Genomic DNA, 20,850 nt, shown 5'->3' on the forward strand with positions numbered 1-20,850 from the left:
GCTATGAGTTAGCTACCGTCTGCACTGTGTTGCTCAACGACTTTCTTTTAGATCTCACAGTTTTGACTCATTAACAAGTATTAACAAACATTAACACGTATGTAACTTGTGTTAAGGTCAGACTGGGAGGTTGAAGGTTCAATCCCAAGACCAAATACTGGTAAAAATGGGACCCGTTGCCCCCTTGTTAGCAGTTAGCATCAAGAGTTGGGGGGGGTAAATCCACTCTATGGCGCCTCAGGGTGGTTTAAATGTAAAGAACAACATTTCACATGTTGACAAACTGTATGTGACCTTTAGTGGGACGACCTTTACATTGTCACGCTTCTCTATCACTTCTGTGAACTTGCTCGCTTGCTTCCTGTGTAACCACATTCATTTAGGAGCTGTGTGCGTGTGAGTGTGTGTTAATTTGGCCTAATGCACCCGCTCAGCTGTACTGATGCCAACCACTTTGTATAGTTTGGATCTTGCACCTGCTTTGTTCTTTGTGTGAATCTCTCTAAAACACATTAAAATCCTATTATTTCTTAAAACATGGTTTCCTGTGACCGGCTTATTATTCCAGCTGCCTCCAGATAGTTGAGCTCCTCATCTCATCCCATCCCTACCTAGACCTCGTCCTGTTGGTCACCAACCAGAGCCCAGCAGAAGGTACACACACTGACGAATGAGCGTCCAGACCTCAGAATGTCTGTCCGTCCGTCCGTCCGTCCATCAGCAACTGTTGAAGAACCCAGACTGGAACTGTCTGGTTTGGGCCAGTCGCTGCACTTCTTCCCAGAGTGAGCAATCTACTGTTTGCCGACAAAGGTCTGTTCCAGGCGTGGGTAAACTACGGCCCGGGGGCCATGTGCGGCCCGTTGAGCTGTCTAATGCGGCCCGCCGAACTTGAAGAAATTATTTTAATGATAGTCATAAAATGTAGCTTTGCTGTGCAGTTTGCTGTGCAACCCTTTAAACAGTAGACAGCCTGCTACTGTAGGAGTAGATTGAAATACATTTGGTTTTCTAGTAACCTGCTCCACTGGATAAACAGCTGTTGCAGGTGAGGCTACAAAGTATTCCAGAGGGAAAATTTCATTATTATTTTGTTGGGATTCAAATGCCGAGCAGGACCTCTCACCTCTGATTTTAGAATCTTTTTTTTTTTTATGTATTTATTTATTTAAAAGGGACAGAGCACAGTAATGAACATGTACGTGTAAATATGGCAGAATGAGCCAAAGGCTACTTTGCATCTGCAGTCCCTGGCAGGAAATGAACAATACAACAGAAGAATTGGACGAGTGACACGAAACACAGTAGCAAAGAACACCGAGGATACATAGCAAGTTGCGTTTAGAAATAGTGCTGACAGATCTGCTTTCTTTTCAGCCACTTTTTTTTTTTTTTTTTTTACATTGAATTTCAGTCACCACTATAATTTGAGGTTTTCTGTTGAATGTCCTGCCAGGCTGTTCATTCAGTGGGAAATCAATGGCGCACTCAAGTACATTTTGACCCCACAGATTAGTTTGTTTGACTAACACGTGTCTGTCGCTGCGGCCATAGATGCCACTTTCACCTTCCTGTCTGCCCTCCACCAGTAAATACACACTCATTATAAACATTCTTCCTCTTCCTCAAACACTCTTCACTCATCACCTTGACTCTGACAAGTGGAGTCAGAACCCAACATTTTAACACAGAGCTGGCTTTATTTTTGCTATTGTGCCATCTGAAACTGGCGAGCGCTCTTGACAAACACAGACAGTAGAAAGCCAAGAACAAACACACATGGACACTCACTCACACTCACACACACACACACACACACACACTCACACACTCTTCACTGAGCTCACCCTGGCCCCCATGTGGGAACACGGTGGCCAGCAGAGGAACCACGGGGGTTGTGTGTACTCACACCGTGGCTCACGTGTTGCTTCTCACAGCTCGGCAGCGCGGCAGCTCGCTGGGCCGCAGCCGTCGGGTCACCAGGGCCGCTTCTGGGGAACTCAGCTTTATTTACCTTTCAATGGAAAGTTTCCACGTTGATGTAATGCAGCTCGTAACGTCGCACCAGCAGCTTTCTGTTATGCAACCGTGTGAATTACCCCCTGTAATTCCCACTGGTGCCACATTTTTGAGGTTAGGGGGAGTAGTAGTGAGCAGAGAGTGGGATATAATTGGAAAAAGATGTGCGTTGAATAAAAGAATGGCATAAAGGTGAATATTCCTCAGGGCTGTGGCTTTACTGAAGCACTGAACTGAAAATCAGTCTTCTGACCTTCACGTTTCTCCTCTTTTGCTCCTGGAAAGAACGGAAAAGGGAGTGAAAACCGCTCGCTTCCACGTGTGACATCACAAGTAACTTGAAACCGTCATTTTCAGCAACCCTCCCTCTTCACTTGACTGCTCCCACATTTGCTCCCCCTCTCCCCAACCCGGCCACACGTTCATGATACTTGACTTGGCTTCACAAAGACGCCAGCTTTGCTGTTTTCCTGCAGCCCAGCGCAGCTCTGATCCCTCCGGACTTTATCTCCACTGCACTGGGCCTCCTTCATTCTCTCGCTCGAGTCGGCTTCTTCTTCTGTCTGTTGCTTCTGCTGGAGGTAAGTCACCACATTCTCCCTGCAGGCTGAATAAAGCTGCCACTGCGCAGCCACGTGGTGAGGCAGCTCGAGCAGTCGAGGCTGCTCGCACACTTCTTCAGGAAGGGAAACGTAGCTCCAGGATGTCAACCTGTTGACGACTGAACTGCGTTCCAGGTGTCAACTGGCAGCTACTGACTGGAGACACTTCATTGTATTTATTTATTTATTTTGGTAGGATAAGAAAAAGTTGAAATGACTTATTTTACCTCAAATATTACTATTGCAGTGTTTTTGAAAAGTTCTTTTATTTTGTTCAAGTTTTCTTGACTTTGTCAAGGAGGACAGCGGACAGGAGTGACTTTTTCCACAGTTGGTGGAATTAACCAAAAATGACCAATTATGGTGAACTTATCAAGACATTAAAAATGGACAGTTAAGAGTTTGGCTGCCATGTTCAACCCTGAGGTGAGAAGACCAAATGTCATCCAATTGAACTGCTAAATGTAACAGTCACCAATTTGCTGGAGTCAAAATAAACCGAAAATGAAATGGGAGAGATTTGTATTTGGTGTAATATTCTTCCACAATGAAAAGGACTGTTTTAGTTCTTTATTATCATTTTATTTTACACAGCGGTTTTGTGTTTAGTGTTTGTGATGGAAAAAAAAAAAAGTATTCAAATCACATCAAAAAAAATCCAAAAATCACATCTGACTTGATGTTAGAATAGTTGACACTTGATTTTCCCAATTAGAAAACACTGGAAATTGTCAGATGGAGCCATAAAGCACGTGTTGCTGTGAAAGCATAGTCAACAAGTGGGTTTGTTTACAGAGTTAGTGGCTGGCAGGAACTCTGGCAGCTGATTGGTTCACCAGGTGGGTGTATATCTGCATCACTTTCTCTTAGATAATGTCAGGTGCCAGTGTTTACTGTCTTGGCACTGCGTATGGTTAATATTTACAGATGGCCTTATGGATTTTAGCAGGGTACGGCCATGGTTCTGGTGAAGAGCTACGACGGCAGTTTGCTTTCCAGACTCTCTCGGCTGTATTTGTGAATGTACGCCGTCTATAATGATGAGCACTGAGGAAGAAAATGCCAACGTCTGATGTGCCAGCGCAGTCACGTTTGAGTACGGAGGCCATTCCCAGCTGTTATCAATCTGTCTGTAGCTACCAGATATCCATGGCAGGAGCCACGGCCGTTTATCTTTAGTCACATGACCTTTCCGTGGGATTTAGACGCCAACAAACAACATAAATCTAAAAAATATGAGACTGAAGGCAAAGATTTGGCAGTGAGAGGCGGCTGCGACGCAAAGACCGTTCAGCTCGTCGCAATTTCATTTTCAGCCAAACACGACGACTAAGAAGATTAATTTTTTTTTAACAGTTTTGCCTGCATTCAAAATGATGTGTTTGTAAACACAGTCAGACGCAAGATTAAATAAGCGGAATCGGATTGAAAAAATGATCAGAACTTGGCTTAAAGTGGTCACAGTTCTTACTGACTTATTTAATTGTGCACTTGTTTGGCATTTATTGCTGAATTTAGCTCACAGAATGACGATCCTAAAATGATGATGCGTATGTGTATTTATGATGATGTCCTGCAGTGCATAGATCACGAAGCAGCAATGTGCACAGCTATGGTGGTCATGTGATCTCAATGTTACATAAGTGCATTTGTTTTTGTTGTTTTTTTTACATGACTTTCTGAAGCAGCATATGGCCTGCAAGTCAATTTTTACACAGCTCGCCATAACACAATGGTTCCATTGGACTATAATGGATAGTAGGAGAAATAACTCTGCTCCAATGTGTTTTAAGACATTGTTTCATAATATAACATACAAAGGCTTTTGTCAACATCTCTATGAAAGCCTTGAAAACAACAACATAAACATAAACATAAATCAAAGCTGCCTCCACAGTCTCAAAAGTCAAAAGTCAGCGTTGTGTCATTGTGCAACTCAGTTGTCGCCGCCATCGCAGTGTCTGTCTGCCTGTCTGCCTGTCTGCTGTCCTGACAGACACCCACACTGAACACACAGCTCACTTCATATCATCGGTGAAAGGCCCAAACAAAACTTCCCTTGAGGGTTCAATTTGAAACGGAGAACTTTTGATACGCATCAATGCCCAAAGGTCAAGCAGCGAATTCATTGTTTAGCTAAAAACTGTAAATGTTTTTCTTGTTTGTGAGGAGCCAAAACCAAAACTTGATTAAAGCAGTGAAATCCTCCTCATTTTCCAAGCTCTGCCAACAACTGTCTTGTATATATCGAGTGCATTATGAAAAAAACATATATTCTTTTAAAATGTATTCAATTTCATTTTCTTTTTTCAGATTTCACATTTCAGTTGAGTGGATTTGTGTGAGAGTTCCCATCCATCCCGAGAGCTCCGCCAGCGCGGACGTCGTTGATCAGCATGGAACTGGAGAAGTTATCAAACGGCAACTCCCACCACGATGCTGCTGCCGCTGTGGAGAAGGGGTTCGTTTCTGCATCGCTTCTACATGTTGATACAAAGCAGTGGGACTGAATGAAAACCCACTCATGTTGTCCACATCCTGCTTGATGACCACCAGGGCGGCGATTGATCTCCTGCAAAGATCGATCAATATCTGAGCTCCTTGATTTCTTTGGCCGTTCACTTGCTTCATATTGAGTGTGAATGCCGTTGGCTTGACGCAGGACAATCCTCTTTTGCCTTCGTCTTCCTTGTCGTCTCTAAACCTGCATGATATAAATATACCAGTTTCTGCCTCCACTGCAAATGATAATGAATACGTTCCAGCAGACTGCAAGTGTTCTTTTCTTTCTGGTTGCGAACGTACATTCAGTGGGTTTTGTTTTTGGATTCTTTTAGAGCCCAGCCAGAGAAAGACGCATTTCTACCACAGAAGAGTGATGGATCCAAAACACCTCAGTTCACAGATGTGAGTTTGTCACGTGTCCACCGTCCACAATATGTGGTTTTCCTGTTTTTTTCAGTCATGTTTTGGGAATGCAGGTGGTAAGAGAAGTGGGGGGGTGGAGGGGGCACAGGAAACCACCATGACCGAGTGTTTATTAATGGTTCAGCCACTGAAGACCTGCATACATGCAGTCCTGGGTGCAGAAGAGGAATAAAAATAACACTGGATTCGCATTTAAAGCTTTAAAAAAAACACACGCTGAGCAACAAAACAACAGTATGCACCAATAGTAACTAGTATACAGGGACTGTTTGCCAATGCGGCCGACCACCTGCGGTTCAGAGGCACATGCAAGCTGGAATGTGATTGGTAGATAGGATCAAGTGACAGGCTACTGCTGCTGCTGACAAGTCGGCAAACTGCTGATGTGTGGCTAAAGTTGGCCGGACCACTGACTGAGACCCTCCCTGGCCGCTTGCTATTCTGGGAAATTGTGAAGTGAAGTTTTTGGGGGCTAAAGGAAGCTGAATGTCTCACTATTAACAGAACATCTCCCAATCCAGTCCAAACTGAGTAGTCAGTCAGTCGAGTCTCAGCACACAGGGAGGAAAAATAACCACAGGAGACATAGAGCAGCGATTGTGGTGGTTCGCGATCCAAAAGTGAGTCGTGGAACTGTTTTGATTGGGTCGCAGCTTCGTGGCGAGTTCAAAAAGAGATTTTGAAATATATATATTTAGAAGAGAAAATGTTTTTGGCTTTTATTTTGCAAAACGCACAATTCAATGATGTCTATGATTCATTTCCTGATTAAAATGGAAATCCAAGAGTCACAATGAAAATGTATTTATATGTTGCCTTTGTTTCTCTGGTGCTCGATATTCTGCTCCTGTGTCTTGGCAGTTTGAAGGTAAAACCTCCTTCGGAATGTCGGTCTTCAACCTCAGTAACGCCATCATGGGCAGCGGTATTCTTGGTTTGTCGTACGCCATGTCCAACACAGGCATCGTCCTCTTTCTGTGAGTATCCCAAAGGTTTACAAGCTGCCATCCAGAATGTGATGGGACCAGCAGTGAAATACACTGTTTAATTATGTATTTATTTATGTATTTTTCTGACAGGATTCTGCTGACATGCATTGCATGTCTGTCCTGTTATTCCGTCCACCTGCTGCTGCGTAGTGCTGGAGTTGTGGGTGAGATGAGACAAATGTCAGACGATGTGACACTCTTACAGCTACAGTCCCCAGTGATTCCCTGCATTGGTCCTAACCAGTCGTGTTACTGCTCACTTCAGGGATCCGAGCCTACGAGCAGCTCGGTCTGAGGGCCTTCGGACACCCCGGAAAGATATTAGCCGCTGTCATCATAACACTGCATAACATTGGAGGTGAGGTTTCTGTTTTTGTTTTCTTTCTAATTGGTTTTATGCAGATGCAGGCTAGGAGAATCACATTCAGAGAGCCTACCACTGATCTGCTGCTACTCAGGACTCAGGTGTTTTTGATAGAACTGGAGGAGTCGTAGGCGTTGCACGGGACTCAGGAAATGAATGTGAAGGAGTTTTTTTTAAACCCAAAGCCCAACGGCCGTCAAAAACACCACATTGAGAAGTGAGATACTCTCCCGTTCTTATGAGTCTCTGAGATGAACAGGAGAGAGAGAGAGAAAGGTAGAGAGAGAGAAAGAGAGAGAGAAAGGGAGAAGGAGAGGGAGAGGGGTAGAGGTAGAGGTGGTCAAAGGGCGAAATTGGAATGGGATCAAAAAGCATCAGGTACAAGTAGAGAAACCAGTGGAATCAACCAACACATCCGTTAAAAATACACACACATGTATTTTGAAGCTCATAAAAAAGTTCTTCAGCTTTAAATTTTGATCAATTTAATTCTACTTGATAGTGAAACCTTACTAATGAAGGACAGATGAAATGTTGTATTTCTTGTGTGTCTGTCGCTGGCTGTGTGTAAAGGAGACTGTCAAACATACTGAGAGTGTTACACTGACACTGTTCTAATACCGACTCTTTCTGCCCTGCAGCGATGTCTAGTTATCTCTTCATTGTAAAATCGGAGTTGCCGCTGGTCATTCAAGCCTTTCTTGGCCAGACGTCCAGCTCTGAGTGAGTAACAAAGCTCTGTTCAAAGCCCTAAAGCCAAACACTGACAGGACCGCACTGTCGTTATTGAAATACCTGCCTGTCTTGTGATGCTGTACAGCAGGAAGAAGTTGTGCACTTGCAGTCATCAGCTCCTCTATTCTGACTATTCCAGTCAGCTGATCATTCAGCAAGCCACTTCACATGAATTGCTTCTTCATGTGACTGTGTATGAATGTGTCGTAGATGTGTTTCCAGGCTGTGACCTTGTCACTCACATCACAGACGCTCCAGTCCATCCAAAGCAGTTGTTTTGAGCGGCTTCTCAGTCCATTTGCGAGAGAAAAAGCTCCAGCTAATGATAAACAGTACAAGGGGAATATGTCTATGGTGAATGTGCTTGGTGTGGAAGGTGCCCCCAGGGGCAGAGTGTCCACGCTGAGACTGGAGCTCCTGGGATTCCTTCCTAGCCAGGTCCCACCTCAAGCAGCCTCAGGGTTCCTGGGGTGTCCTCCTCGTGCCGTTAGGCCTGGAATAAATGTAAAGTTTGTGCCAGGACGGTCGACTGATAATAAAACTTAGAATGTGTTTCCATTCTGCTTGCAGTGAGTGGTTCATGAACGGAAACTACCTCATCATTATTGTCACTGTGGGGATCATCTTCCCTCTGGCCATGATGAAGCACCTGGGTACGTCTCTCCACCGCACGTCGAGATGCCTCGCCAGTGATGTTGTACCACACAGTTATTTCTTTATCCGTTCGTCAGACGAAATTAAAATTGTTTTTTGTGAACTTTATGTGAAATTAACTTCAAGGTCAAGCGTGTAATATTTGGAGATTTAGAAAAAGAAACAGCGAAATCAACTTTTAGATTGCAGCATCTTTCACTCCCTGTCCGGAGTTTGCCGGTGAACTACGGTGGCCTGCACACCAAAACCTGGACACTTTGTCCACCTTCTTCTTCATTGGTTTCTTTGAAGACGTGAAGATTAGGTTTGCCCACACCAGGCTTCCTCAGAAATATGGCCTGCGAGAGCCTTACTGATCTATGGAGATTCTCATATAGATATGAGAACCATTCTAAAGGTAGAAAAACCAAATGACTTTTATTGTACCGCGGTTACACACTTTTATTAAAGTATTTATTGGCAGTATGTGAAGCTTTTACCAAAATAAAAGTCATAAATCAAGCCAAATATTACACATTGGACCTTTAAGAGAAAAGGAATATGGTACTAATAACTAAAAATAACAACAATAATAACAATAAATCTTTCTTGTATACTATGCAAACCAGCAAGTTATTTCTTGTGCTTGTCCTCCAGGGTATCTTGGCTACACCAGCGGCTTCTCTCTGAGCTGCATGGTCTTCTTCCTGTCTGCCGTAAGTCATAACAATTCCAGAGAGCAGTCAGCGTGTGTTGTTTCCATCAGTGAAACTTCATTAATGAAACTGTCCCGTCACCTCAGGTCATCTACAAAAGGTTCAACATCAGCTGCCCCCTGCAGGCGTTCAGCAACTACACACTGAGTGAAGCCACGCCAGAGGAGATGTGCACGGCCAAGCTGTTTACCATCAACCAAGAGGTCAGCAGGGATGACTGTCCAACACTTATGTGTACATAGACGTGTATCATGAAAGCTGCACTGAACAATGAGCTCATTGCAGGTGACATTTAATCAGCCAGTGCTTAGTACAGGGACTTTTCAAATGCAGCCGCTGCTGTTGTTGTTTGTGCAGACGGCGTACACCATCCCCATCCTGGCGTTCGCCTTTGTTTGTCATCCAGAGGTGCTTCCCATCTACACTGAGCTGAGCAAGTAAGCGGAGCATTGCAGTACTCAGCGTCACCCATACTGAGTACTGCATAAGGCCATCATACACATCATAGAATTACTTTGCTTTGTATTTTTCCACAGATGTTCTGTTTTTTTTTTTAACAACATTCCTCAACATATTTTTTCTAGAACAAGTTTCACTGCACAAATTTAACCAAATTGTCCTGCGCATATAAACTGGTATTGGTGTCCAGCGGTATGAGTAGAGTACTCAGCCCCAGCTTTCGGCACCATACTGGTGTCGGTATCGGTGCATCCCTAGTTTTAGTGATGGCTTTATAAAACTGAAAGAAAACTTTTTTTATTGTCCTCTTTCTCTGCAATCTTTGCCCCCAACAGTCCAACCAAGAGACGCATGCAAAACATTGGCAATGTCTCCATCCTGGGAATGTTCGTCATGTATTTCCTGACTGCCACATTTGGCTACCTGACTTTCTACGGTGAGACAACATCTCTGTCAACCGCTGACATCAATGACGATACAGGTGGAAGGCCTAATGTGTGTGTGTGTGTGTGTGTGTGTGTGTGTGTGTGTGTGTGTGTGTGTGCAGGAAACACTGAAGCGGAGCTCCTCCACACCTACAGTAAAGTGGACCCACTTGACATTCTGATCCTGTGTGTGCGACTGGCCGTTCTCGTGGCCGTCACTCTCACTGTTCCTGTGGTCTTGTTCCCTGTAAGTATGAACTGGAATTTACAGTGGTACAACATCAACTGTAATGGCAGGAAAACTTCTTTGAAGACTGATAATGAAGGACACGAGCTTCTGTATATATGTACCGGTGTATATATATACGTATATTGAACTAGAGAATTATGGGTCCGGTTGATTTATTTCTCTTCTCAAAATTGTGGGTTAGTTTTTTTTGCACAATCTGATATTTATATCTCTTTTCATTTAGCTACAATTTTTTTGCTGATCTGCAATTTTACAATAAGTTAAATCATCATTTGGGGAATTCATGAACATTATCAAATAATTTATGAAATACTGCGTTCTCTGCGTCATGCAGTGGTTCTACTGCCAGATCTTTGGTTATACTGTATGTCGACGACACATGGTGCTCCCTCCTCTGCGTTGTTGCAGATCCGTCGTGCCCTCCTGCAGCTGCTGTTTCCAGAGAGGCCCTTCCACTGGCTGCGTCACATTGCCATCGCCGCGTGCTTGCTGTTTGTTGTCAACATGCTGGTCATCCTCGTCCCAAACATTCGAGACATTTTTGGCATCACAGGTGAGGAAATCGGATGGAGGATGTGACTTTCTGAGTTTAGTAGTGCAACATTGACAGTGATCCAGGTTTTAATGAAAAACAGACTTTTTCAGCTCTTTAACATCTCTGTTGCATTATTAGCATGTCAGATAACACAGCAAGTACAAAAAAAGACAACTTGCGCCCAGTGAGCACCTGGCCAATCACAGGGGAGTGGGCAGTTCCAAGGCGGAGCTTGCAAAATGTATTATTGACACATCCAAAGTACTTTTGATTGAAACCACTTTGGGGCTGTTCCTTAAAAGCTTTCTTAATTTGAGGGATGAGCAAAATAATGCAGACGTAATGAACTCCAACCTGGTCCTCTGAAGCTGACCGGAGAACAAAGCTGTAACCAGTTCCAGAACTGTTGAGTCAGTAATATTGGCCAGTGAGTCATTGGTGTCCAGTTGCAACTGTCTGCATGCAGGTGTTTCTTTACACTTTGCATTACACCAGTTCAGTGGTCGAGTGGTAGAGTGTCTGCCCTGAGACTGGGAGGTTGTGGGTTCGATCCCCAAGACTGTAAACCCACTGCCTCCCTGCTTGGCCCTCAGTAATCAGGGTTGGACTTGGGGGGGTTGGATCAGCCAGTGACTAACCCTGACCCTCAGGGGATGATGGGTCAAGTCCCAGTGATCCTCTGGGTGATGTCAGTGAGCCATCCAAAGCAATGACATATTTGATGGTGCACCCTCTCTGGTCTTAGGCGCCACCACTGCTCCCAGTCTGATCTTCATTCTTCCTGGACTGTTTTACATCCGCATCATCCCCACTGACCTGGAGCCGATGCGTTCAAGACCAAAGATCCTGGTACATTCCGTCTCTTTCACGCGCAAAAAAAACAACAAAAAAGCAAGAGTTTAAGCAATGATTTTTTTTGTTGGTGCACCCCCTGTTGTTTTTCAGGCCGCTTGCTTTGCAGCGCTGGGTTTTGTCTTCATGACGATGAGCCTCACGTTCATTGTACTTGACTGGACGAGTGGAGAGAAGCAGAGGCTCGGCGCTCACTAAAGAAGTCCCCTCAGATCCTCCTTCATCCTCCGAATGGGAAGCAATACTCAGCCTCCTGTGAGGAGACCCTCACCTGCGGTGAGACCACTTTAGTGTCTTCTCACACCCAGGCTGACCTACCACCAGAATCCACCACCGGCGGTGTTCCTGTGTTCTGCACACAGAGCTCAAACTGAAGCCACTCTCGACTCGAGGTCATTCGCTTTAACCTTGGCCAACTGTAGGCTATTGCAACAGCAGCAATATTAGGGGGCCAGTGAGACGTCAGGCCTGATGTATTAAGTTCTTGAGGTTCCTTCACAGAAAGTGAAGAATAGATGGAACTGCTTTCCAAAGAAATTGGTCGTATTAATTCACTTGACATTTTCTGGTTAATCTTTGGAGAACTTGAGAGGAGAAAAATGACGGATTACCTTCAATCTACCAATGTGTTTAAATATTGCTGGACCTTTTTACCTTTAGGCAGTGTTTTAGTTTGAAATGTGGCTTATGTCGAAATATTGATTTTCTCGGATTCTTTTCATTTGCAAATGAGCACTTTTGAATAATGAAATGAATTGAAATTAAAGTAGAATTGTAGTTTTGGCTACAAAACACAATGCAACCTCTTTCGACAATGTGAGTAATGCACTTAAATTACACATATTTATGTAATGTGCAGAGTTTGAATTTGTATTATTTGTATTACAATAACAGTGTTTCAGCTATATTAAAAAAAGAAATCATTCAAAACGTCATACAAAATAGGTAAAAACAAGTCCAAGAAAGCAACATGTTCGATATTCTGCTTGATTGACCTTTTTTGTTTTCCTGTTTGAAAAAGAAAATTGATAATAATAATCAGCACCATTAAGTTATTTCTAATGGCATGTAGCTTGTTTTAAAGCGTCGGCCTCTCAAAGCAATGAGTACAATGTACAAGCACTTGCCCCATTAAATATAGAAGAGCTCATCCCATTTATTAATCCACATCTCGCTGCTATGCAGGATTATCTGTTCATGTAAATTGTTTGCAATGTGCAACGTGGCGACAGGAAAACACTCAACTACCTGTAGTTGGATGCGAAGGGCAGAACGTGGTCGTCTGGACACTCGGACTAAAACCTCTCAGTGTTTCTTGTGAACTCGAGTCATTTACGTCCACGGCTAGAAAAGACAATGAGGCACCGCTGCCCATCAAGTATGAATTCAATGTTTTGTTTACATGTCTGGCTATGCATGCATTCATTTGACAGTTTTGAGTTAATTGGGACACATTGAAGTTATTACCAGAGGGTGAAAAACGCTGCGTTTAAGATGAATAGACAGAAGATGGTGTCTGGAAATCAACAGTCAACAACACTGGCAGCAGAGTGCAGCTGTCAGTGGTTACTACAGCAGACATGAGAGAAGAAGCCCGACAACTCTTCAAGTTTGTAAGGCATCTTTTATTGAAGCTAGTACCATATATACAACAATGCTTTCGCTGATGGGACCCACACATTCAAAAATGTATTTCACCTCTAATTGAAATAAAATCTTGAAAGAAAAAAGAAGTCAAGTTCCTTGTGTAATGTGTGTGACGATGGCATCTTCTTCACTCTCATTTGGATATGAAATCATGACTTTTAATCAATGCATGGAAATGAGAACATAACATTATCATAAATATGAACGAATGAGTTAAGACTTGAAGATAGAGGATGTGACAGCGTTGTATCCTGTCCAGTGTTAACAGAAGGCCGATCAAACTCCAGTTCAGACCTTTGGAGGTGCAACCAGGCTCCTCCTCCTGGTCTGCCGATGGAAACGAGAGGCTTTGTGTTCTTGCACAGCGATCTGAGGAGCTGCTCCGGGGGTTTGGTGCCTCACAGCGCAGTGGGCCGACGGCGAGCTGCTGCTCTCAGCCGTCTCTGACCTTGGCAGCCAGAGCAGAGTTCTCCTGGCGAATGGCCTTGTAGTCCTCCAGGATCCTCTCCAGGTTGGCCACCGTCTTGTTCCCATTCTCACTCTCAATCTACAGCGCGATGGAATAAGAATAGAACGAAAAGAAGTTAGAAATAAAATATTTATATCGTAAGAGAAAAAAAACAAGATTTTTACACCTTATGACCAGTTGGGTTATTTACAGTTAAAATGTAAAGCAATAGTCAAATAGAAATGAAGATGCAGTGAATAATACAATAAATTGTATTGACAATTTTTGAGGCATTGATGGACCAGAATTTTTTGGGAAAGAGCAGGAAAAAAAGAACATGTAGAGATTTAACAGACAAAATAATAACTTGCTAAGTGCTTAAGGCCAGTAAACAAATGATTCATTCATTTGAATTTGTCGTGTAGTCGATTCCTTGAACAATTTCCTTGTCATCTGCATATTTAAGTGAGAAAGAAAATAAATCAATTCTGATTTGATGCCTAAATAACTGGAGGAAATAAAAGTTATATAAGAGACTAGGATCGTGTACAACATGAGGTCAGCAGGAAGTGTAAGTTTTTACTTAAAAAAAAAATGTTTTTTGTTTTTTTGCCACTGTTGCTTGATGAAGTAAAAGTCAAACTAGGAAGAGATGAAAAGCCAAACCTGCTCTTCTAGATCCCGGATCTCTCTCAGGATGGTTCCAGTGTCCTCGATGGTCTGGATCAACTGGCTGCAGTTCTACAAGAGATTTAAAAAAAAAAAAAAAAATCCACACCGCTTTAAAAATCATGTGGAAAAATGAACGGATGCGATGAATTTCAATCAACTGGAAGAAGACGTACTTCGTGCAGAGCAGCGAGGTATTTGTAGGACTTTCGGACAGATTCGTCTTTCTTGGCATCCTGTGATGAAAAGGAACAGAATGAAGAGGCGTCACTCAGTGCTCTGCTTCAGACGGTCTGGTAAGGAAACACCTCATGTTTTACTGCATGATGCATGCATACTGCAAATACACTTAGACGGCACGCTTGTTTACAAGACAGTTTGCTGCTTTTTATTTATACTTTTACTTAGACTATTCACGATATACTACGTTTTTATAATTTTACTTTGTTTTTATTTGCTGTGCTTTTTGCATATTTATCTCTTTATATCTGTATTTTTTTATTTTAAATTATTTTCTGTGCGGCGACCTTGAGTGTCATAAACATCCAGTTTCAGTTATATAGACGCTCATCGGTGGAACGAATGACAATTAAATGGAGTTTCTTCCAGTCGGTGGTCATCAATAAGGCCACCAAGGTGTCGTTCAGGTTGAAGCAAACGGGTCAATGAGGTGTAAAGAAAATCCCTGTTGTACCTTGAAGACCATCTCATCAGTCACAGCGAAGGTTCTGTCCAGTTTTCCAGTCAGGCTGTTAATTTCTTTCTGGAGATCCTTGGTGTCTGACAAGATCTGCAAGCAGCGTGGAGTGCAAAGTCAGCCGCACGCTCTTGACAACGGCCGTGATGTTGCGCTGCTCCTTCAGAGATACAGTTTGCAGCCATGTGGTCCAGAAACTCACCTTTGTAATTTCCTCCTTCTGTTTCTTGATGTTGCTGACAATTTCTAAAATCCTCTGAGTGTAGGCAGAGCGAGACGCATCCTGCGGCAGGTTCTCCAGCTCTGAGACCTACAGTGGAAAAATTAAAGGCAAAAACCCATTGAAGCCAAAAAAAAATATTCTTTAGCTTTTAGAGTAAAAAGAAAAATGAATGTGTAAATTGCTCCTTCACCAGCTGTTTATGCATTTCCTCCTTCTTCTTCATCTCCTCGGTAGACACGCGGATTTTGTCGTGCAGAGACTTGATTTCCGACAGCTTCCTGGAAGACTCCAGCTGGACGGGGATGAAACAGGAACCATTCAAAGGCTCAGTGAGTTTGGATTGAATTCACAGCCCAGCACTTCTGCTTGGATGCCAGCTGCATTTTGTCCTTCTGTACTTGCGACATGCGAAACGACAATGAAGTTGAATCTAATCTCATCTAAACTGTGTCATATTTATAGATTGTGAAGAAGAAACAGTGACATCAAGTGGTCACATAGCAGCATCTTTCACTCTCCCTCTCCTGAGCTTGCAAGTGAACTACTGTGGCATATATATGTATACGAAAACCAAACATATTGCACTGGGAGTATACACTTTTATTCATGTATTTATGGACAGTATGCTCAGCCTTCACCAATATAAAAGTCATAAATCAAGCCAAATATTAAACACTGGACCTTTAAATTGCTTCCATCCACCAACGTGGACCTGTGGGTGAGCAGTGAGCCAACAGTGTGACCACCACCTAGAGTAGCAGGCTTGAGTCAGGGCAACTGGAGCACCTACGTCTTGGTTGCTGCACAGAGCCTTGAGTCTGCGGTGCTCCTCCACCAGAGGAGCTCTGTGCTTCTCCCACTGGGCGGCCAGATGAACCACTCGCTTCACACTGGCCTCCACCACGTCCTGAGAGGTCAAGCAGAGTGGCAGTGCAGTCAGGGTCTGTCGGGGGGGCCTGCCGGACTGCACTGTGGCAGGCTGGCGTTACCTGAAGCTGCAGCAGGTTGCCGTCTGCGTCCGGGATGAGGTCCACCGTCTTCTTCTTCACCTGCATCCTCTCTTGTTTCTCAGAGTTTTTCAGCTCTCTCTGCTTCAACTCATCCAACACCTGCACCAGAGCACGACGCACGTTGGTTGTTTGTTGCCTTCTGGCATTGTGCCACATTAGTCACAGACTGGCTAATCGAGGCTGGCTCTGTTACACACTGTGTCTGGTGTTCCCTCACCTGCGTGTAGGTGACACTCATCTGCTTCATGTCTGCCGTCAGCTGGTCAACGTCACTGCTGAGCTGTTCAACCTGCTGCGTGAGCGACTCCAGCGCCTCCTGCTGTTGGAGTTGGGCATCACTCTCCGACTTGTGTCCAATGGGAATTGTGCTGGTTACTGGCGCCGTGTCCTGTTTGACACACACACACACACACACACACACACACACACACACACACACACACACACACACACACACACACACACACACACACACACACACACACACACCACTTAGAGACACTAAAAGAAGTTCTTTTTTCAAGTGTCTGAAATATAGAACAGCTGCGTATCTTTGCAAAGAACCCGGTGGGAACCTGCACGCTGACTCTCACAGGTCTACTCACCCTGGTGAAGGTGAACTTCTGGGTGTGTGTGAAGTGGGTGCCTTTGGCCATTACGCTGTCAGAGGGGCCGGAGCACCTGAAGGTCTGCAGGAGCTCCGACAGGTCTGAGGAGGACGACTGAGGCCCAAAGGCGCTGTCAGCAGGGGGCAGCGCAGCACAGCGCAGGTGCTCCTCGATGCGTCTCCGCAGCCTCGTCACTTTCCTGTTGCGATACTCCTGTTCAGCAACACACACACATACACACACACTATTTAACAAGGACTGGCTGTAAACAAGCACTGTCCACTGTTTCCTGTGTTTCCACCCAATCAAAACAGCTCTGGAGGGCCGCGACCCACCAGTTGAGCAACGCTGCTTTAGAAGAAAGTTTCTTTGACTTTTTTTTCATGTATCAATGTAATAATACTTTGCCTGTGGTGTGAGGTGAGACAGGAGTCCCTGACTGTTCCACTCGTTCTCCCACTCCTGCGCGGCGCTCAGCTCAGCTGCATGCTGCTCCAGTATGGACGCCACCACAGAGGCATTCTGGGATGGCTGTGCCGTCACTGGAGGAAGTACAGTGCGCTGGTAGTGCTTCATCTCTGAAATCACAGCAAAAACGCACACCTTTCCATTCGTGGGTCAAAACTAAACGCAAAGCATTGGCAAGAAAATAGCAGCGACGTTCCGGACAATTCCACTGAATTATAACAATGGAGAGGAAACAGCTGGGGAAAGTTTACAACTGTAACATGTTGATGAAAAATGTCATGATTGACAAATTGTGAAAAGATCAAATTCAGCCTGGGAGGAGTTTGTCAGTAGATCCTCAGTGTGTGATGACCTTCTAGCTTCCCATTGACAGCCAAGTTCACATTGAAGACGATGACTAGGAGAACCCACCTTTCAGCTGCTTCTCTCCCAGACCTTTAGGGCAGTGTGGTAAACTCAGCGGCTGCACATGGAAGCTGTGTTCTCCTCCTGGACTCTACAATAGCAAAACATCTCTAACAGTATTAACATTTCAAGCAATCAAAAAAAAAAAAACATTTATTCATCTTAACGGCTCTTGAAAGACAAAATATTGAAATCACTGAGTGGGAGATAATCATACAAGATTACAGCAGCAGTATATGTTTCATAAAATAAAAAACATGTGTTTCATAAAAAGGAAAATCCATCATGTCATGTTTACTGAATCCTGAGCAGTTTCTAATCACAAAAACACATTGAAACCTGCTGGAAGGTCAATATCACTGCATTGGCTTGTTGGTCTAAACCTGCTTTTCATCCAGGTCTATAGATTTACTAACAGAGACCAAGAGAGTAGAGCTGTTCTGAGTGACTTTGGGTTTTATATAATGCATGGTGAGAGAGTGGGAGGAGCTTTTTGGGAAAGAATTGCAGCTCCAACATTGTTTTGTGGAGGTTCAGTCAGGAAGGACATCAAACTGGTCAATATGTGCAGGTTGGTACAAAATAAAAACGTGTCATGTTTGTTTGTAGTTGAGTAAAATACAAAAAATAAAATAAAATAATAATAATAATAATAATAATAATAATAATAAGATGAGCAGTTTGTGACATTAAAATGCAATTGTAAAATATTACTTGTGTTTCACCATCAAGTGGCAGCCTGCAGTTTGTTGGCAACCAGGGAACAGAGAGCTGGGCTCTGATAGCAGCAGCAATGGTTTTCTGGAGCACCAGAAGTTTACCTGGAGACATAAGAGATTACAAGTGTGATTTTTTTTTGTTTGTTTGTTTTGTTTTGTTTTACAAACAGCAATTTCACAAATAGCCAATAACCATCACAATTACAGGCAACATTGAAGTAACATTTGTTTTGCTCCCTCTTGATGTCCAAGATCTTGGATGAGGTTCTCTAGGACGCCATGCATCATCTCATTAATACAAGCACCTGGGGCCCACACAAACTACTGAGTGTCATTTGGAGCTGCTCCAATGACATGATGGCCACTCTACTGCATCTTCTTTCACTTTCAATATTGGACTGTCTTTGATTTCACATCTAAATATTGTGAACAATTCAATGTCCATCAAATTATGAGGAATCCTTTGGTTACCAACACATCACCTTCTCATAATCAGGAAATATCCCCCCCCATTTATATCTGATGTGTTTTCAACGTGTCCCTCTATCAGATCCCAGCATCTACATTGTTTCTACCACAAGATAGTATGAGACAAACGGTGTGAATCACTTGCACTACATACCTGCCGGTTGATCTGAGCTCTCTGCATGTTCTCTGGGTAGCTTCTCCACCAAGAACATGAGCAGGTAGCGGATCTCACTTTCATTGCTGTACAAAAATGTCTGATATCCTATTTCTCCTTTGTAACCAACGTCCTGGAACAGTTTAAACACATTAGGGGACAAATCACATGGTACTTCAGTACCAAAGCAGTGTATTTTTAAACACCAGTCACAGCTTCTAGTTTGGTGACCAGAAGTGTTGTGAAAGTCTTTCTGATTTACTTGTTTTCACTTTTCTGCTGAAGTTGCCAGATACAAATGGTGGTGTTTGCATTGCCAATGGCAAAACAGTCCACTAGAAATCACAGCTGAATGTTTTGTGATGATAATTAAGAGGGTCTGACCTGACAGGCCTGTGCCAGGCTCATGCCAACCCTGAAGCGGGCAGACATGCCGGGGGGAAGGGAGGTGGGCAGCGCACTGCCCAGACCTGGGTTGATCACCTGGATACATTTCACCACTGCCTCCACGATCAGCTCACTGCTGAACGCTTTGACGCTGTCAATCTCCTCACTCACCTCACTGTGGGACAAATCAATCAATCAATCAATGTATATATATATATTTTTTTTTTTAGAAAGTACATTTTATGCAACTCCCCAGTCCCCAGTTGAAACGCGTGTCGGTGATCACATGATGATGGACTGACTGACTGACAGAAGGCAGATCACGTGATCTGGAAGAATTCTCCACATTTTCGGAATACATTGGACCGTCGTGGGTCGATTGGTCAAATAACCTGTTGCTCCTTGAATATAACGAGTAAACATTATGGCGATAAAATAGTTGTGCAAAAAATGGATGGGTCAACGTGTGCAAATCGTTGCTCTACATGTACGTGCACGTCACGGATTGGTTGAATCTAACATGTAACGCGGTTGCAACCAGAGTTTGATATTATTTCGTTTCACAACGTGAACTAAATCATCTTGGGCACCAAATATGATGACTATGTTAGACAGGAGGCTGGTCGAGCATAACGGCTGTTCATAGCAGTAGTCTTGACATAATAAAGCAACATATCAGAGTTAATTTAGCTGCACCAATGAAAGATTTGAAACGGATACGTACGTGCCAACTTGTTTGAGGGCGTGAATCAAAATGCTGTCAACTTCTTCCATCGCTGAAGTTGGTCTGAATCGATAGCAAGAAGCTAATAGGAGGAACGGTTGCCAAACCAGTAGCCGCGGGTTTGTAAAATATTGTTAGCTAAGGCTGCAATTGATTTTCCATGCAAGGATGCATCGAGGAAGAGACGGACGTTCCATGTCTTCTGTTGGCTAACGTTAACTTAGGAAGTGGCCATGAACAGCTGCTTTATTAGCATGAGTGGGAAAATTAATCCATTTTCTTGAAGCGTTTTTCTTGAAGCGTTAGTAACACCTTAGCTTTTAGGCTATCACGAAGGTTGCTCGTGTGGCTTGAACCCTGCCTGAAATTATAGTGTCTGCACGTAACAACACATTTGAGTATTTCTCCGACTCTATTCTGTGTGAAATTTGGTCCAAGGGAGTCCAGCGGCAGTGAGGGTTTCTGGGAAGTCAAGTTCTGTCTGGCCAGACGAGAATGGAGGAGTTGTCCATATTGAAATACATTTCCCAGCATGCCCCAAAACACAAGTCTCATGATCGTTCACTCGTGACCAGAAATGAGCCAAGCGGTTCATTTTTTTTTCTTTATGAGAACTTTATGCATCCTGCGCAAAATGTGTGGCTCAGTTGTTTGCCCGAAAGCTGCTGTTTTTTGTTTTTGTTTTTTTTAGTTCTTTAAACGTGAATGTTTTTGAT

The 20,850-nt window shown here is 43.6% G+C and overlaps 2 protein-coding genes across 2 annotated transcripts; one reads left to right on the forward strand and one right to left on the reverse strand.

Moving 5' to 3' along the window:
* Positions 1–2,185: 2,185 nt before the first annotated feature.
* On the forward strand, positions 2,186–12,746 carry slc38a5b (solute carrier family 38 member 5b). The gene is made up of 16 exons (XM_076045962.1): positions 2,186–2,600; positions 4,935–5,082; positions 5,459–5,528; positions 6,411–6,526; positions 6,629–6,702; positions 6,804–6,896; positions 7,544–7,625; positions 8,208–8,290; positions 8,928–8,986; positions 9,073–9,189; positions 9,344–9,423; positions 9,781–9,881; positions 9,993–10,117; positions 10,529–10,673; positions 11,401–11,504; positions 11,601–12,746. The coding sequence occupies exons 2-16, from the start codon at positions 5,018–5,020 to the stop codon at positions 11,703–11,705; spliced, it is 1,419 nt and encodes a 472-aa protein (XP_075902077.1). The 5' UTR covers positions 2,186–2,600; positions 4,935–5,017; the 3' UTR covers positions 11,706–12,746.
* A 365-nt stretch (positions 12,747–13,111) lies between these two features.
* ccdc22 (CCC complex scaffolding subunit CCDC22) lies at positions 13,112–20,601 on the reverse strand. Its single transcript, XM_076045945.1, has 16 exons — positions 20,135–20,601; positions 19,408–19,585; positions 19,024–19,156; positions 18,397–18,503; positions 17,689–17,773; positions 17,218–17,387; positions 16,807–17,022; positions 16,419–16,589; positions 16,181–16,300; positions 15,982–16,098; positions 15,382–15,483; positions 15,171–15,278; positions 14,966–15,061; positions 14,448–14,507; positions 14,269–14,343; positions 13,112–13,701 (listed from the first exon to the last, which is right to left on the reverse strand). Exons 1-16 carry the CDS (start codon positions 20,182–20,184, stop codon positions 13,588–13,590), a joined length of 1,902 nt encoding a protein of 633 aa, XP_075902060.1. The 5' UTR covers positions 20,185–20,601; the 3' UTR covers positions 13,112–13,587.
* Positions 20,602–20,850: the final 249 nt, after the last annotated feature.

The sequence above is a fragment of the Nelusetta ayraudi genome, unplaced genomic scaffold, assembly GCF_046127955.1.
Source record: "Nelusetta ayraudi isolate G7.1 ecotype Tasmania unplaced genomic scaffold, CSIRO-AGI_Nayr_v1 ptg000088l, whole genome shotgun sequence".
NCBI lineage: Eukaryota > Metazoa > Chordata > Actinopteri > Tetraodontiformes > Monacanthidae > Nelusetta > Nelusetta ayraudi.

Coding starts and splice junctions, on each gene's coding strand:
- ccdc22 (XM_076045945.1), bottom strand. CDS start 20,184: ATGGAAGAAGTTGACAGCATTTTGATTCACGCCCTCAAACAAGTTGGC. Junction 17,774..18,396: donor CACTTGATGGTGAAACACAA/GTAATATTTTAC, acceptor TTGCTATTGTAG/AGTCCAGGAGGAGAACACAG. Junction 13,702..14,268: donor TCCGGGATCTAGAAGAGCAG/GTTTGGCTTTTC, acceptor ATCGCGCTGTAG/ATTGAGAGTGAGAATGGGAA.
- slc38a5b (XM_076045962.1), top strand. CDS start 5,018: ATGGAACTGGAGAAGTTATCAAACGGCAACTCCCACCACGATGCTGCT. Junction 6,527..6,628: donor ACAGGCATCGTCCTCTTTCT/GTGAGTATCCCA, acceptor TTTTTCTGACAG/GATTCTGCTGACATGCATTG. Junction 11,505..11,600: donor GTTCAAGACCAAAGATCCTG/GTACATTCCGTC, acceptor GTTGTTTTTCAG/GCCGCTTGCTTTGCAGCGCT.